The 17,574-nt window shown below is 41.6% G+C and overlaps 3 protein-coding genes across 6 annotated transcripts in view; 1 reads left to right on the forward strand and 2 right to left on the reverse strand.

The window, feature by feature from the left end:
* Positions 1-535, reverse strand: part of GLT8D1 (glycosyltransferase 8 domain containing 1) — a 9,143-nt gene extending 8,608 nt beyond the window's left edge. The window contains exon 1 of one of the 2 annotated variants that reach the window (XM_057374816.1): positions 466-535. The gene's annotated coding sequence lies outside the window, so the exon portion shown is untranslated. Of the gene's footprint in view, positions 1-330; positions 438-465 lie in introns of those variants that run through there. The other variant, XM_057374817.1, reaches the window with a different exon arrangement.
* A 45-nt stretch (positions 536-580) lies between these two features.
* SPCS1 (signal peptidase complex subunit 1) lies at positions 581-4,957 on the forward strand. Of its 2 annotated transcripts, XM_057374819.1 has the most exons (4): positions 661-851; positions 1,803-1,862; positions 2,180-2,266; positions 3,155-4,957. In XM_057374819.1, the coding sequence occupies exons 1-4, from the start codon at positions 816-818 to the stop codon at positions 3,275-3,277; spliced, it is 306 nt and encodes a 101-aa protein (XP_057230802.1). In that variant the 5' UTR covers positions 661-815; the 3' UTR covers positions 3,278-4,957. The 2 variants fall into 2 exon arrangements, with proteins under 2 accessions (XP_057230801.1, XP_057230802.1); XM_057374818.1 differs by lacking the exons at positions 2,180-2,266; positions 3,155-4,957 and adding an exon at positions 1,615-1,718 and having other exon boundaries at positions 581-851; positions 1,803-1,865.
* On the reverse strand, positions 4,194-17,258 carry NEK4 (NIMA related kinase 4). Of its 2 annotated transcripts, XM_057374814.1 has the most exons (16): positions 17,062-17,258; positions 14,455-14,721; positions 13,255-13,452; positions 12,268-12,375; positions 11,460-11,614; positions 10,692-10,833; positions 9,608-10,033; positions 9,131-9,184; positions 8,778-8,915; positions 7,828-7,953; positions 7,416-7,479; positions 6,915-7,021; positions 6,717-6,805; positions 5,907-6,103; positions 5,647-5,780; positions 4,194-4,915 (listed from the first exon to the last, which is right to left on the reverse strand). In XM_057374814.1, the coding sequence occupies exons 1-16, from the start codon at positions 17,152-17,154 to the stop codon at positions 4,823-4,825; spliced, it is 2,391 nt and encodes a 796-aa protein (XP_057230797.1). In that variant the 5' UTR covers positions 17,155-17,258; the 3' UTR covers positions 4,194-4,822. The 2 variants fall into 2 exon arrangements, with proteins under 2 accessions (XP_057230797.1, XP_057230798.1); XM_057374815.1 differs by lacking the exon at positions 8,778-8,915 and having other exon boundaries at positions 17,062-17,257.
* Positions 17,259-17,574: the final 316 nt, after the last annotated feature.

A 17,574-nucleotide genomic window follows, 5' to 3' on the forward strand; every position in this document is an offset into this window, starting at 1 on the left:
CACAGACAGAGCCGGTGCCGCACAGACACGGCCGGTGCCTCAGCGACACGCGGCAGCCGGGCTGGGGGCACTGACAGAACGGGCTCTGCACAGGGATAGTCACGGAGCACAATGAAACACACACCGCGCCGCTCCGCCTGCTCCCCACAGCGCACACCGCGCTCCCCGGGCTGCTCGGAGGGCACAGCCCCGCTCCGGGGCCGGCGGGCCCGTGCCCGGCTCCCCGGCACCACCCGCGGCGCCCCTGCCCCTCACGGACCGCCCGTGCGGCCGCGGGTGCCCGTCACGGTGCCTGACCGCAGCCCGCTGCCGGACCCGCACCGCGCTCACCCGCCGCAATACCGGGGCCGCGGAGGCGCTCGGGGCTCTACGAGGCGAGCCCGAGGCTCGGGCGGGAGGGCGGCCGGCGGGCTGCCGAGTCAGTGCGGATTCCCCACAGGCGGCCCCGCGGCGCCTCGCACTTGCCGGGGAAAGCGCCTCCGCCGGGGTCCTGCGGGGCGAAGCGGCCGTTGCCGAGGAGACGCGTCCCGGCGGGGAGCGGGACAGTGAGAGGAAACCGGAGCAGCCGCGGAGCGCCAGCGGCGTCGCGGAGACGATGGCCGGGGCTGGAGGCGGCACCCCCGCCCGACGGAGCTCTGGGCGGGGCGGACGGGGCGCGCTTCCGGCCAGCTCAGCAGCCGCCTTCCGCTCCGCCGCCACCAGCGCCGCTACCAGCGGAGCCGCCGCGCCGCGCCCCGCCAACAGCAAGGCCCCGACCGCGAGCGGGGAGACGGCTGCGAGGAGGAGCGGGAAGAAGCCGGAGAGGCGCCGCCGCCATGCTGAGCGTGTTTCGCTCCATCCCCACGCAGATGGTAGGGCCCGCCCGCGCCTCGGCACCGGGGCACTGCGGGCGACACGGCCGGGCGCGGGTTTAGTGTCCCCTGCCCGCCCGGCGACACGGCCGGGCGCAGGCACAGCAGCCCCTGCGCGATCGTAGGAGGCACGACTAGGGGGATGCAGCATAAATCCATATAATTTGGATTTTTGACCTGGGAGTTGGGACTTTCAGATGCTGTAAAGGGAAGCCCCTCTGTGTCTTCCTGCCTGCGCWATAGACGGGCAGAAGGCAGCTTGTGCTCCCAGAGAGCCACGTTTTCTAAAGTCGTGTAATCATAGATTAGTTTGGATTTGGAAGGAACCTCTGGACATCATCCAGTCCAAGCCTGCCAAAGCAGGGTCACCTGGAGCAGAAATGCATCCAGGTGGATTTGRAATGTCTCCAAAGAAAGGCACTCCACGACCTTTCTAGGCAGCCTGTCCCAACACTCTGCCATCTTCAACATAAAATTCTTCCTCCTGTTGAGGTGGAATTTGGTGTGTTTTAGTTTWTGACCATTGCTACTTGTCCTGTTGCCTRTTGCTGGGCACCACTGAAGAGAGTCTRGCACCATCTTCTTGGCACCCACCATGGAGTTACTTATATCCAAAACACAGCTGCCACTCACACYGTGCCCTCTCAGGCATACCCTCTTCTGTGGTGACACAGCTTTTACTTAGTGATGTTAAGATGACTACAATGATATTTTGAACTTGCATTACTTACCCTGATCAGACAGTGCTTGCTTCTGTTTCTAGGTGATGTGGTCAAGCCTGCAGAGGAGGTGTTTTCAGACACTGTAAGAAAAATAATTCCAATCTGGTTTGAAAATTGAACAAAAACGCTGAGAACCCATGGTCAGGTAGACTGTAGGATCTAACCTGAAAGAGTTAAGTGGGCAGGTTTGTGTTTTGAATAACTGACTAAAAAGTGTCTCTTTCTACAGGACTACAAGGGCCAAAAATTAGCAGAACAGATTTTTCAAGGGATCATTCTTGTCTCTGCAGTAAGTATACTAGACCTGTGGGTGAGAACATAAAGGACTATTTTGTTTTCTGATCTTACAAATACTTTTCTTATTGTTTCGGGTCACTAAAACAAAGACTTTAGACAAAGTCAGAGGGATTATCATGGATTAAAACTTCTTCCCATCTTTTACTTTCATTGTTGGCCTGCAATTTTGAAAAGCTTAGAAACATGTATGAACTATGCTTTCAAAAACCTGTGTTTTCCTTCCTAAATCCACCCCCTGCAAYTTCATCATGTCATGGGAAATATTTTTCTTCATCTAAAGTTTGATTTTTTTTAAATTTATTTTTCCAGGTAATTGGTTTCATCTATGGATACATCACTGAACAGTTTGGATGGACTGTTTACATTGTTATGGCTGGATTTGCATTATCATGCTTGGTAAGAATGTTTTTTCCCCAAACCAGAATATACATGCACTATTTAATCCAGAATAATAGTTAAATTAAGGTCCTGTCAGTACAGATTAATGTTTGTTATGTAATTTAGATTTATTAACATGTATTTGTACTTTCTCTGATCTGTATGAAATGTTTTGCAGGCCATTAAGTGCATTTTTTGAAATGCCAGCAGAATTTTTGCAATTTAATACCACTTTTGAGTTCATTTTTCATTTTGATTAAAAGTAGTGTTAAGTCCATCTGACAGCATTGATAATGGAAAGGACAGGGAAGMTTTCTGTGCAGTAGCAGCTTGTCCCCTGCTGACTGAGGAAGAGGGACAAGGAGGCAGAGTATGGATTTGCAGGAGTAATGCCTTAATAATACATGAGAGGTGTCCCATTCCTTTTGTCCCAATCCAGTTTTCACATGTTTCTTATACCTTTCAAGCATTCAGACACAGCACAATTTGACCAATCACTACTTAAGACACACACACACAGAGGACTGTTTAGAAAAGCCTCTGTCATCATCATCCAGCTGCTCCTTAAACATCCCCGAGTCAGTCTGGCTAGAGTTACTTACCCCTGATGCCAGGTAAAGGGAGAGTCCCAATGCATGGCTGGACTGCTGGTGTCACTTCAGGAGTCCAGGAGGATCTTTCTTTTCTTCAAGATGGGAGCTGCTCACCTGGGGTGCTATAGTCATATTCTTAAGCATGACTGTAAAATATAAGCTGTAAATGTATGTGCCTTTTTATATGAAATTGTATGATTTTTCTTCAGACTATCTGATAACTAGTTAGGGATTAAGGTTTTCCTAATAAGCTGTACAAAACAACTGTTTAGCATCTCAGTGTCCATGTTCTGACTCGTGCCTTTGCCCTCAGCTGACACTGCCTCCATGGCCCATGTACCGCCGCAATCCCCTCAAGTGGCTGCCTGTCCAGGAGTCAGGCACAGAAGAGAAGAAGGCAGCAGAGAGGAAGCCAAAGAGACATTCTAAAAGCTAAACAGTGTGGTTCTCCATGCTGCTATTTTGTTAAATTTTGTTAAATGKATTTTCACTGCAAGATATTTCTTGGTTTAGTGTTTGGGTTTTTTTCTTAGTACTTTCTAYACAACCATGAGTACAACCAAGTTCTGCAGGGAGCATGAAGGCTTGAAATTGGGTCTGGAGTTTCAGAAAAGTCACTGGGAACACAGGGATGCTGGGATTAACTTCAGAAGGCTACTGGAGGTCACATCTTAAGTATTTTAGTAAATAGGAACTTAGTGAATCAAATGGTGTCTAGTTAAGCTCTTGCCATAGCTTAGAAGATAATAAACAGCTGGACTTCTACTGAAATATTTCTAACCATGTGTAAAAAAAACCTTTCGGTAGTGCCAGGTTGTAACAAATACTGTGAAATGGTACATACCCCACAGCTCTGAAAATAACTGTTCTAGGATAGGAGACTGCAGAGTGGCAGGTTTTGTTTAAAATAAATTTCCCTGGGAAGAGCAAGTAACATTTTGCCTCTGCAAAATACAATAGCTGTTGAAACATTGTAACTTGATCATGTAAGGGTGTAAGAGGCTGCAGGATCCATAGGTATGGTATTTTTAACTACTGTGATGTTAGTAACCTCCCTCACAGGTGCTAGAAGTTACAATATTTCAGCTACAGTCAGGARAAGAGACAGGATGTTCATTTATAATTTTATTTTACAAATTCAATTCCCTTTATTCTTTAAAAAACRTGCTTTTCCTSTAGGGATGGTAYACAAAATGCCTAGGTGGGTGTAGCRAGARACTCTGGATKCAAACGAAGAAAAATAATGGTTTTATCTTTTCCCRAAGTGGTTCTGGTCTTGGGCACCTTCATTCCTAAAAGGAATTAGTATTTGTAAGGCAAAGGGATTTCTCCATCTGGGACCATGGTAACCATTCCTTTCAAACAGTTTCAGACTTACTTTATCCAGTTACCAAATGCTTTCCCCCACCTTGGTGGCTGCCTCAGCAACAAAACACAAGAACAAAGTCTCTCCTTACAAGTAGTACAGCGGCCACTCAGCACTTGGACTTGGCAATTTACAGAACCTGAGGACCTTGAATTCCACAAAAATTAGTAATTCTCTCTTCATGCTAAATTTTCAAAACTATGTGATATAATAGCATATAGTTTATCACACCAGAGTCTTAGCAAGAGATTTTGTTACTGTATTTAGTATGAGACCATACCAAAAACCTTTCTCTATGACAAATTCAAACCAAAACCTAATCCTTTTTGACGCTCCTTAGTATACAAAATGTTGTATCCACCCCTATTTTCATCTATGAAAAGCAACTTCTAAAARTTTCGTTAAGATAATAAAAAAGAAAGTTTCTCTTCTGAGAAAGTGATAGCCTGGTTCACATTTTAACGTGGAAAGTACTACTACAAACTCTTAACGCTTTCTGCTAGTTCACCTCCTTATTCCAGCAAAGGAGATCAATGGATAACTGTGCTTTGTAAATTGGTCCAGTCTATCAAAGGAGCTAGAAAACAGTTCTTTTCTCTAAGGAAAAGTTTCTGGTCAGAGCTTCACATTTTCTTCAAGAAATTTCAGGTGCCGAGCCTTCGCGCTGTAGCTCACGTACTTGGCTCCCATGTGTTCCCGCAAMTGCAACTGTTTAGAACACACAAAACAAAACCGTTACATCTACTGACACTGAAAAAAAGCAGGAGCTGCCAAAATATTAACAAAAAAATACCAAAGCATTCATCTGAAAGCAGCATGTGAAGCTTGGCAATGTAGATGGGAGAGAAGAAAAATGRAAGTCATTGTTGTCTAAAGGCAAGAGACTTTCAAATCCCACCCAAAAATTTAAAATATAAGGTCTTCACAGGTTACAAATGAAATATGCACGGGTAGGCTTAAGCAAGCTTTTGGACAAAGGAGCTGGAGGTTCTCCTCCCAATAGAGCATTCATCTCTTGGGAATTGATGTTAAACTATTTCTTATTTTGGACATAAGGGGCATATGGCAAGTAATGTCAAGGCAAATATTTGACAGACAGAAGAAATTATTATTGGAGAAACAGCAGAGAGTAAAATTATTTGCATCCTTTGCATCTTCCCCAAACTCAGGGACCGTGGCACTGGTCTAAAGCTCTGATGTTGCAATTGCAACATAGTTGCAGAAGAAGTTGCAGTTAAACATAGTCTACATCTACAATCAAACTTCAAGAGTGAAAATTACAATACATTGGGCCCTTGCCTACCCATAAAGACTTTTTGGAATCAAGGTTTACTCCATATCAATAGTTTAGGTTTACTCCATATCAATAGTTTAAAGACCCTGCTCTTTTATCTAGGATTGTAAATAAATTAAAGAATTTTATTACGAAAAACATTCACCTCTCTTTTTGCTTCATCATCTTCTTCCATGATTCTGTACACCTTCTCAAGAAGTTTCACTCCCAATCCTTGTACCAGATCAGATCTCAGGATTTCAACCATTCTCCTAATCTTGTAAGGGACTGATAACATATCTATTAAAAATAAAATACAATCAAAAAATCAATGCCGTAGTAATTACTTCCAGTGCAATTTTCATACTCTGCAGAAGAATATGGGATGTCACTAAAGTATTGCCACAGAATCCCAGAATAACAGACCTGAAGGAATCTCTTCCATTTTTAAATCCTCTGATTCATCAGGTGTTTTTCCATGCAATATCAAAGTATCTCGATATTTTCTATGAAGTTTAAACTCTGGTGTTGAGGTTACACAGCACTCMGAGTTCTCCTTGGAGTCCATTTTCAGTGTCCACGTCATTAGCTGCACCAAGTCATTCATTTCATTCATGTTTTTCCTAGGAGAGGAGGAAGAAATAATTCAGTCACCATCATAATGCAAYTTCCACCCTGCATTCCAAGGATATTTAATAAGTGTAGTGAGGTCCTAGTAAGTATTCCATGTTAAATTACTTCTTGTGGTGCACTTTTATCAATAGCAACATTGGGACGATTTAATCTAACAAAGGCTCAGAGCCTGGTCACTGCAAAAACACATAATCCTACTACTCACTGTGGTAATACAAAAAATCACATCTTTTGAAAGCTGACAAAATCAGAAATAAATTCAGCCTCATTTACAGTGGAAAGGAAGCATATTGGCACCTTTTAATTTGTGCTTTTAAAGCATCCTGACAGTAAASATCCTTTGGAGCTGGAAGACTGGTTTCATGGGAAGCTACAGTTCACAAAAACCAGAAGTACACAATCACATGGCCCAGAAAGTTCAGCATGGAAGGTGTACAGTCACAGAGACAACAACAAAATGGAGCTATATTACTTTATACGTCACATACTTTTTCAATCACTCACTATGAAGAGATAAAGTATGAAAACCATTTTTTTCCCACTCCAAGTCAAGGTCCAGTACAGCAGTGAAAACTCTTGCACAATATTAAACAAAATACATACCTCTCCTTGGAATCACCATCGGACTTGTCTGTAGAGCTTGTGGAAGAGCTTAAATCATCATCAGACAGGCAATGGGCTTCTCTCTTTCTCTAAGGGAAGAGGGAATAAATGACAAAAATTCTAACAGTTGAAAGAAATTCAGCAATATGGCATAAATTACTATTCTTACATGGAAGAAATACTTTCAACAAGGTTTACCTGAGAAATATTGGGATCTGATGAGGACTGATGAACTTTAACACAATTTTCCACTAGTGATTTTGCTTCAACTACTGCACCATTTAATGATTGTCTCGCTGGAACCACTGGAAGGATGATGTTTTAACAATATTTACAATGACACTGCATGTATTCTGGATTAGTTTCAAGCTCATGCAAGAAAAAAAATCTATCACCTGGCAGAAAACAGGCAGGTAAGTATTCACCTAAGAGAAAACACTGAAGCTTTTGTCTAAAAGTGAATATTCTACATTTCAGGTACATTTCAAAAACTAGTTGTCRACACAGAACACAATTGAACATAACWAAAAAGCATAAAAATATAGATGTGTAAACAGAAAGTTTTATTTAACACAGAATTAGATCATTAGTGTACCTTTCTAAAGGCAATGAARGACAGACAAGAAGTTATAACTTCTTAACAAAGAAGTTATTAGCCTACTTAGACATAAAATGTTAACATGTAAAGATAAAAATTACCAGAGGGAAGCATCTCCCGAGACTGTTTCAGCCTCCTTCGCTCTCTTGCTGACAAGGGCCGTTCCTTCAAAGGAAGTTAATTTGATATTCATTTGCAATCACTATTATAGCTTTTGTTTTCTAATCTGCTATTAAGCAAAAAATACTTTTCAACATGGGAGAAAGAGCTATTAATTATTGCTTAATTATTTATTACAAAGCTGTCTTCAATGAGACCAATCTGGGGTCTAGAAAAGGGGCTTCTGACCTCCAAGGCACAGTAAGACTCATCCCACACTGACAGGTGCTTGACTGGGCTTCCACAAGGTAGGAGGCTACTACACATTTCTTTACTCACTATGCATACACTCAGAGAACAAACTGCTCAGAAGGAATAAGACAAAAACAAGCAGACACAGTATTCATCACTAACCTTCGGAATGGCTGCTTGATTGGTTTTGGCACTATTTGCAGGCTCTGGATGCTCTGCACCATTCTGGGCTGTCTTTGCAGTCACATCAGAAGGAACAGGTAGAGGTCGAGGAGAAACTGCTCTGAACTTGACAGAGAAGTGAGCAAGAATTACTTTTTTTAAAACTAAAAGTTCAAGTATTCTGCAATCTAGAAGACATTCTTGCATGGTAAAGCTGGATGCCAGTGATTTTRAATCCTACTGTAACTTYTTCACATCTCCCAACTTCATCCTTCCCTCTCCACATCTCATTGCCTCCACTTCCTTCTCTCCATCCCTACATCTCATCCCCCTCCTCCCATACTACTTTTCAGCCAATGCCTTTGCAACAACTGTCACTACCTGCAAACAGCAACATGCAAAGAGAAAAACAGGTTATCAATCATCAATCACCCTCTTCTCTGGCCTTGTGTAGCCATTGACATTCCCCAAAGAAATCTCCCTGCTCAGTGTGGAAGAATTGACAGGAGCTCTATTCTCTGTGCATGCCAATATTTTTTTCCKACAGTTTGCACTCAGAAGCTCAGGGCAGCCATTACACATCTGTTCTAAGTGTGTAACTACTAAGCTACTACCCACCACAAGAAGCCTTATCCAGAAGGTACTGGCTTGCAGTCACAAACAAGTGAGAAGTTCTGATGGAATTTCCTAGACTGCAGCCCAGCAAAGGCACAGACCATCTGGCACACCCACCTCATCCCCATGAGGGTTATTGGGATTTTCAGATTTACTGCTTCTAACAGTCACCTTCAGTGAACTGCATTTGYTACCAATGAAGTTATACAGACACACATGAAACAAGAACAGCATTAAAACACCCACCCTTTTTTAAAAAATAGGTCCCACGTTTAAAGAGGAAAAACACAGGAGTCTTAAAGGAAAGAGGAGAAGTATTTTTCAAGTATCTGCACCTTCTCTGAGCAGCTTTCAGCAAGCTCTCTCTTGTGCTGCTGCCGTGAGAGAGAGGGTTCACTGACAGAGCTGTAGGGCTGCAAGTAGAAGGTCATTTTCCCTTGAGCATTTCCTGAAGCTCCATGACTGACATCATTCTAATAAGTAAAAGTATTTTAAAAAAATTTAGACATATCATTTCCAGGTTTACACAGACATACTTAAAAAAATCAAAATAGGCCACTTTACAATTTGGACTGCAACCACCTTAACACAGCACAGGTACAATCACAATAAATTTTTACTTGATAGACAGAAGAAATACCTGGTGCATCAGCATCTTTAAACTCAATCTTTAAAGAAGGTCACTTACTTGATTTCCAACAGGAACAAAGGGTGCTAGCAGCTTGTCAGTAGAATCCAAACTCTGAAATAAATAATTACTTATCATTAAAAATCTCATGGYAGACCAAAATACAGTGAAAAGACAATCACTACCAATTAGCCCCCCCTTCAAATCAAGATTATTCAGGCCTATTTACAATGCAGAACAAAACTGTTCTCACCCTCTTTGTTCTCAGCTGGAAAAGCATTTTTTTTCCCCTGTAAAAACAGAATTCCAATCATCTAGAGAGATGTAAACCCAAAACTACTTCATAATTTGCAAATCTGAAACCAAGGCTCCTAACTAAGAAGAATAATTAAGAATCTCAGTAATAGCATCAGCAACATCCTACTTTGACAGAAAAATGTTGCACAGCAACATGTGCAGCAAAATGTGCAGCAGTTGTCTAAATTTTAAGAGCTGGCCACTGGTTAAATCTGCTTCAAAGAAGCATAAATACATTACCACATSAGTTTGCTTTTGGTCTTTTGATAGAGGCTGCAGGAGTTTCAAAGTGTCATCWTCATCTTCTACAGAGTCAATAGAAGATGGCTTAGACTCAACACTTTCAGCTTTAAAAGCCTGTTTTGTTCTTTGCTGTTGTCCATCTTCCTTAACTGGTGGGTTGTTAGATGTTATTTTAGAAGGGCCTGGAACGTGGAAATGCTTTGCTTTATTCTTCTCTGGAACACGCTCCCTGCCACATTTCTCACTGCCATGCTTCATCCTTTCAGATGGTGAGAGATCAATGCTCACTCCACTGACTGTAGCTATGGAGTCTCCCAAGTTGTTCACATCATTATTGTATGATTTTCTTTCCAACTCAACAGCTGTTTTCTCAGAGGGACAAAATTTGGTGTCTTTGCATTTGATGATGCAATCTTCTTCATCCTAGAATTAAAAGAAAAAAAAAGTTATTACCTTTTGGGTTTTACACACATATGAAAGAATTATCTAAGCTCCTCAAGAAAATCAGGAACATACCAGAGCATGTAAAGGGAAAAGAAATTATGATCAATTACAAAAGTCACAACCCGTATTTTTAAAGTGATACAGATTTGCAAATGGTCTATTTTAGATATTGGTTTATACACATTGATTACACTTATTTTCACCAGGAGCTTGAAAGGAAATTTGTACTCCCTTGATTTTTCTGTAAGGGAGGAGCCAACAAGCTCCAACAGTTCTTAAGATGAAATGCTGAATAAACATAGTGTAGTACAACACTGAAAGCTAAACCCAGAACAGCAGACTCATTACAGAAAACAAAAAGCATGCACAAGATTAACCATTTTAAGGTGTTGTTAATATCTAATAGACTTTGCAATTAATTTCACTGATCCAAAGCTGTTTAATTACTTCCACTCTTCACTAAAAACACTTCCTTCCCTAATATGAATGTTACACATTGCTGGGATTCAGATCTAATGTTCTCAGGAATGCTCTAGGCACCTCTTAAAAACTGTAGTTTTTATCTAGAAAAAAAAAGCAAGAGGAATTTGGGTTTTGTTGCTTTTTTTTTTAAGGTGAAAAATACCCTGTATCTTACGATTTTGTATTTTCTGGCTTGCTCAGAGGAGTGGTTTTGGTGTGTAACATTCCTGCTGTGAGATTCATTCTTTGCTGAGATGACAGAACAAGGATCTTTAGGTTTAGAATTCACTGTTTTCTTATGATTTCTAGCAGCTTTCCTGTAAAGAAAATGAAAGTTGCTCATTCAATCACTATCAATTGGGTCTTAGGATATTTCTTTAGATTATACTAATTATAAAGAAAAAATCCACTCTACTAAAGGGTTTTCAGATAGAGAGTATCAGATATTGAGGTTTTTCAACAGACTGTGCGAAGGACCCTCATTTTCAATTCTAGAAAAGGAGCTTAAAAAAACAATTCAGACTTCGCCAGCAATGTGCACTTGCTCAGCAGAGCACCAAGGTCAGTTCTATCTGGAAACAGTAAAACAACTGACTAAACCTGACAAAGAAAAATAATTGTATCAGTGTATATCAAAAGGAACTTGTTTTTTCAACTCCCAGWTGATAAATGGCCTCAAGAACCATGTGGAAATGTGCATGTTTTCTACCAATTCTGTATTCCTAAGCACTATGCAGTTTTATTCTGCATTTGCAGAAAAATCTATTTTCCCCTCTAATTTCCTCATCTTTCTCAAAGAATTCAAAGACATTCATTTTCATGTGCTTTGTAGCTGCACATAACAAAACATATTTTATCCTGCTACAAAACCCAGGAAAAGTTGTAAAAACCAGACAATAACATGAATATTTTGCACAGAATCACTCAAATGAAAATGTCTTACGCCTTTGTGGCTTCCAAAAACAAAGAAATCTGTTGTTTGATATAYGGCTGCCGCAGGATGCTTTTCACACTAGGTCGTTCCTCAGGTTTTTTACTGAGCATAGTTTGTATTATTTCTACCAGCTGTGGGCTGTAATCCTTTGGCATGGGTGGCAGCTGGGAAAGGAAAGGGAAGCCTGGTATTATTTAAAATATTYATCAACAGGGGCTACTGCTAGAATGCAGTGTGACAGTTATGGTCAGCTACATAGTSTGGATGAAAAAACAGACTCATTGTTCAAATGCTGAAAGCTACCCAACTGCTTAAACAAAATATTGAAATTCCAAGTGTTTGTCTAAGAAGTATACATAATTTTATTAATATCAGTAGTAAAAGTTCTGTAAATAGGCTTAAAAATTTAGATAAAATAAATCCATATTAACTTCAGTACATGCCAAAACCAAGAAGATGCTTAAATAAGCTAATCTTACATAACAGGAAAATGGCATCCCACTGTAATTTAATTTTTATGCAATGYTTATGCAAAAACAGAAGCAAATCAAGTAATCTCCGAACTTTGAAAATTAATCAGTATATTCATTACATGAAGAGGTAASAAGAAACTCTAGCCATGTCTACAAAGAAATAACTCCTTGGTCTGGTATCATCACATCATACACCACCACAAAAYACCAGTCTTACAATATATATGATGATGCATGTTACATGCAACTGTTTCTAACTCCATGCAATACTGCTGATTAGAAAAGATCATCTCAATTTCTAGATAGAAAATCCAAGCACGTAAAAAAAAATTAGGCGTTTTTACCTTTCCTTCAATAATTCGATAAGCCAAGGAGTTCATGTCCTTGGCATTGAAGGCATGTTTCAGTGTAGCCATCTCATAAACACAGCAGCCCAAGGCCCAAACATCAGACTGAAAAAAAAGGGGAAGAGAAAATGTTTGGGAACTTCTTTTTARTTGTACAGGTTTTATCTCTGGACTTAGTCACATGCTTTCAAAGAGGCCTTTAATGACACTAACCTAATTAAGTCCAAATTCCATTACAAACTTTTTTCTTAAATCTCACTCTTGTATTTTTAATTTTGACCAAGTGAACCATTTCCTTACACATACCCCCAATTTTTTTCCAAAAGGAAGTGTAGAAATTAGCTGGGGGGGGAGTGGCGAGATGGTGCTTGTTTCCTTTTTTAGTACACTATCAGTCCTAACCATAAAGAAAAATCTTGATTTTTTCATTGGAAGAAGTTTCACCTCAGTTCTTGCTCATTGCAGACATTCATATTTACATTGTGTGTGGTTTGCAGCAAGAGCTGAACATGTTTGTTTTATTCTGTTTTATTTTAAATTCACAGCAATACTGCTTATTCCTCTCCTTAAAATTTCCTTTTCCTTTTTTTTAATGCTGCTGTAATGACTAATACAAACTTTTGAATGTAAAGCTTATTGTCTGGCATTTATATATTTAGTATATATAATAAATTTAGAAAGCACCTCTATCTAATACAGAATGGGAACAGAAATATCAGCATATATCTCTGCAGCTGTGAGAGGTACAGGCAGCCAGCTGAACACCTTGGCTGTGATAACTTATCACGTGCTATGAATTCCCAAACACAGCTCCAGAAATAAAGGTTCCTACAAATCTCTCTCCTATTTTTTYATTTGGTCTTTGTGAAGATTAAAAAGACTTGGAAGCAATGAGAAACTAAAAAMCATGGATMTGACTGTAATGTTCTCAGACAAACAAAATATGGTGCCTAAGAAAAGAGAAATGACATTTTGATACTGTACCTTGTAGTTGTAGGGTTTGTTAGAAAACAGTTCAGGGCTCATGTAGTACGGGGTGCCTATGAGAGTGCTGGCCATGTCATACTGGTTTTCCAACACTCTGGCTATTCCCAGGTCACCCACTTTGATTATATTTGTTCGTGTCAGGAAAATATTCTGAGTTTTAAGATCTCTGTGTAGAATGTGCTTTTCATGTAAATACTAGGGGAAAAAACCAACATAAATAGGATTAATTAACACCTAATTGGTGCTTTTACACTGGAAAGTAATATCTCATTACACAAGTGAAAGAGGTAAAATACAAAAGCAGAAGCAACATATAAATCACTCTCAGAGTCAGGAGTGCCCTGCTAAGACAGTAYTGGTGAATTAACATTAAGAATGACTGATACAGGCAGAGGCTTGAAACTTGGCACTGCTTTAGCCAAATCTGCCTGCATGGCTCTTGTAAATCAGCAGAAAAGATGAAATGAAAATGTAAAATTAAGATTAACTCACTTTCTACTGCTTTCATTTCTTGACAATCTTACTCCAAAGTATAAAATTTCAGAGGAAATTACAATGTGATCTTTGTGTAAAGAGGGAAGAAAATTAGTCATAATAAACAAGAACAGGCAATACCATAGACCTGTGCATGCTTGACCACAGTAGCCAATTTTAGCATAGAATTTTCTGTCCAATTTCTTATTCTTTAGTGTTAACATTTATATCTGTACTTTATTGCTGTAACAAATGCCTTTGAAGTTCAATAACCTCCAATTACAAACTTAAAAGAGTGGGATAAGATATAACAGAAATGATTAATTAGTAGTCTAAATTTACCATGAAAAACAGCAGTAAAAAMACTGAACACAAAATGCTTCTGAAATAATCTGCCTCTTTTTTTTTCCAAAACTACATTTTGCAAATTTAATCTAACTTTCAAACCAGAGAAGCATTTCAGACAAGAGTTGCAAACACCCTGGAGGTAACCACTGTCTACAGTGCTATAGAGACATAGACATAAAATAYGTCAGCAATTTCTTACTTAAACAGTTGATTTGACTGCAATGACCCATTTTTAATGTACTAAAAACCATTGTATTTAGATGCTGACCCAGCCAAACAGGAATCCAAAGACTGCAGATTAGCTGGAACTTTTAAATGCATAAAATGCCAAATTAAATTTATATCTGAAGGTGACAAAATGACACTTCATTGTACCTGCAGCGCCATGGCAATCTGGACAAACCACTCCACCACCTGATTCTCAGGCAAGAGTGTGCCCTTCTGCTCTTTGAGTTTGTGGTAGAGATCTCCCCCCTCRCAGAAGCCCATCACAATGTACAGGTGCCCATCGTCCCCCTGCCAGGACTCTCTGTAGGTGACGATGTTGGGGTGTCTCAGCTGGGACAGGAGCTGTGCCTCTTGCTCTGCTGCTCTCCTCTCGCGACTGGAAGCACTTTTAAGATTTAACTTTTTGATGACATACTGTAAAAGACACGGCAAGGTATACATTAAGAGACTAAAGTAACTGCAGAAGCCCTAGGGAATTCCCCAGACCTAAAGGAAATGCAGTATTTGAAATCTCCACTTGTTATTCTACATGCAGGCTGCAGTTTGGCTGAAGGTTATGCACAATTTCTTCTTTTCTACCATTACACCATAAAAATGGAACAGATGTGTTCTATTCATCCACCTGAACACAACTCTGCTCAGAAATGTTGCGGTGTTTTGCTTTCTTCTGACTAATGTCACACTTCTCTTTTTTTCCCCCATTTTCATTTTAAATGTGTGTCTGTCATTCATCTTTTAAGCCTGAAATACCTTTTTGTGCACCACAGTTACACTCAAATAGGCCACATCAATAATACCCTTAAATATATATAAGGAAAGTATTTAGTCACATGTAAATAAATGATAAAAGCCATCTGAAAGAGACAAAAGGTCTTATGCTCATTCCTAAATCTCTTTTATTCTGTATGTAGATGGGTCAAGAATTCTTCAAAGCTATGTACAAAAGTCGTTATCTACTTCCTTAATATGTACTACATTAAATGCAATTTTAAGGAATTTGAGGTTTCAGCAAAAACATTCATGAAGCTGAACATGAGACAATAAAATCCACAGAACACTTTCATCACCCACAATACCAATATTTAATCTGACCTGGCCCTATCCTAATGTAAATATTGTAGAAATCCCTTTAGGGCATCATCTTCCCACAGAACAATTATGTGATAGTTACACTCAAACCTGCTCTTATCAGAGAGGTTTTAAAACAARAWTTWWAAAATATTTYTRCTTGCTGAATTTTAGCATCCTSAGAGATRATTCAGTGTCTGYTCTCCAGGCTGGGCCTATTAATTACCCAGCACATTTAATTAGTGTTGAGGTGACATCCCTATATAACAAGGGAACCAATTACCCAGAAAATCCACAGTTCCTTGTGACTTTGTGTTCCAGAAGCCTGCTGGATAGAACCTGTGATGATGCAAATCTTCAAGGAGGAATATCACAAAACTAATTGTGTACAGCATCATCAAAGTTTAAAATAAAATAGAAATGTTGCAACTACTGTGTTCTGTGTGTCAAGTCAGCTACAACTCTATCTTTGGGCATGGAAACCATTTAAGCTTGTATCAGCATCTTTTAGAAAATACACTACCAAAATGCAACAAACCACATACATAAGTTTAAACTTGGGATCACTTATATTTGGTTTAATGAGCATGTTCTCCTGGCAAGATTTTCTACTGAAGCCTATTACAATGCTCTTCCACCTTATTTGATATCAAACTGCACAAATTCCATTTTGTTTTGTTTTAAACAYTTAAAGCTACTTGACCTTCTCCACAAAAAAACCCAGCATTCAGTTAACAGCAAATATGCTTAAATAAAACATTCCTTTCACAGAACATGTGGCTCTATGCCAAAGCCACAACAAAAAATCCTGATAATTGTGCTACAGAAGAAAGTTTGTAAAAGTTGGCAAAATATAAAATACAGCAAATTGCACCAAATATTTATGATGAAACAACAATAGCAAGCAAGGCTCTTGTCAATGTKAATGATCAGCAGCACAGCAATGAAATCCAAGGACCTACATCCAAGTGAAAGTCACCTCAATTCACCTTTAGGAGCAGGTTAGAGACACTCTGAGGACATTGGACTATGCACCGTGATGGTCACTACACAGGTGATGGCCTGGCGGGCACAGGTCCGGCCATCACTGCTGCCCAGGCAAAGATGGCAAGGACTCGCCTCTGGRTTCCAACCAGGGAGCTCCCTTCATCCGGGAAGGACACACCCTCTGATCTCTGCTGGGMTCAAACCTTCTCCCATGCTCTCCAGTAAAATCCCGGCCATGAGGCTCACACACAAGGTTTCTGTGGCACTGCTCTATGGATGTTTTTTACATTCCCTATCAAACACCTCTGTTCTGGCCAGAGAAGACAGATGATGCCATTTTTCCAAGAAAAATATTTGTGCTTCTGCTTTGACACAACCAAAACCTTTCCATGAAGAGTGTTTTCCACACCTTTAATAATGGTTCTTATAGACAAGGGAAGAGAACAGAAAGAGCAGCTGCAGCCACATCCCAGCACCTGGTGATGGTGACACTTGCAGCCCGACACGATGCCACATGCCTGGTCGTGCCCAAGGCTGTGTCAGTGCCGCCAGCCAAGGCCGGGCCACAGCTGAGTGCCGGTCACAGCCCACCCAGACCCCACGGCACCTCCAGCCCAGCCCTGCCCAGCCCCGGCCATTGCCCTCACGCCGAGCCGCGGCCGCCACCGTGCCGTGCTCCGCGGCCCAACTCCTCGCTACCTGCTTGCGGTCCTGGCGGTGCCGCGCCAGGCTCACCTCCCCGTAGCTGCCCTTGCCCACGGCCCGCAGGAAGCAGTAGGCAGCCAGGGGCATCCTCCCGCCGCCGGGCCCGGGCAGCGCCCGCTGCCATAGAGATGCCCGGGGCGGCCGCGGCCATGGAGCGCCCGACGCGCAGCTGTACGGCGCGGGCGCGGCGCTGCGGCGGCCATTTTGGAAGCGGGCAGGGCGGCCATGTTGAGAGCGGGCAGCGCGCCTGAGGGTGCGGAGCGGCAGCGCCATCCCCTCGGCAGCGCCATCCCCTTAGCAGCGCCGCGGGCCGGGACAGCGCCGTCCCCTCAGCAGCACCGGGGTCCAGGACAGCGTCGTCCCCTCAGCGGCGCCGCGGGCCGGGACAGCGCCGTCCCCTCCGCAGCGCCGTGGGCCAGGACAGCGCCGTCCCCTCAGCAGCGCCGCGGGAGCCGGGACAGCGCCGTCCCCTCAGCAGCGCCGCTGGCCCGGGACAGCCCCGTCCCC

This window comes from Malurus melanocephalus, unplaced genomic scaffold (assembly GCF_030028575.1).
Source record: "Malurus melanocephalus ecotype Western Australia unplaced genomic scaffold, MMel_1.1 scaffold_233, whole genome shotgun sequence".
Taxonomy (NCBI): domain Eukaryota; kingdom Metazoa; phylum Chordata; class Aves; order Passeriformes; family Maluridae; genus Malurus; species Malurus melanocephalus.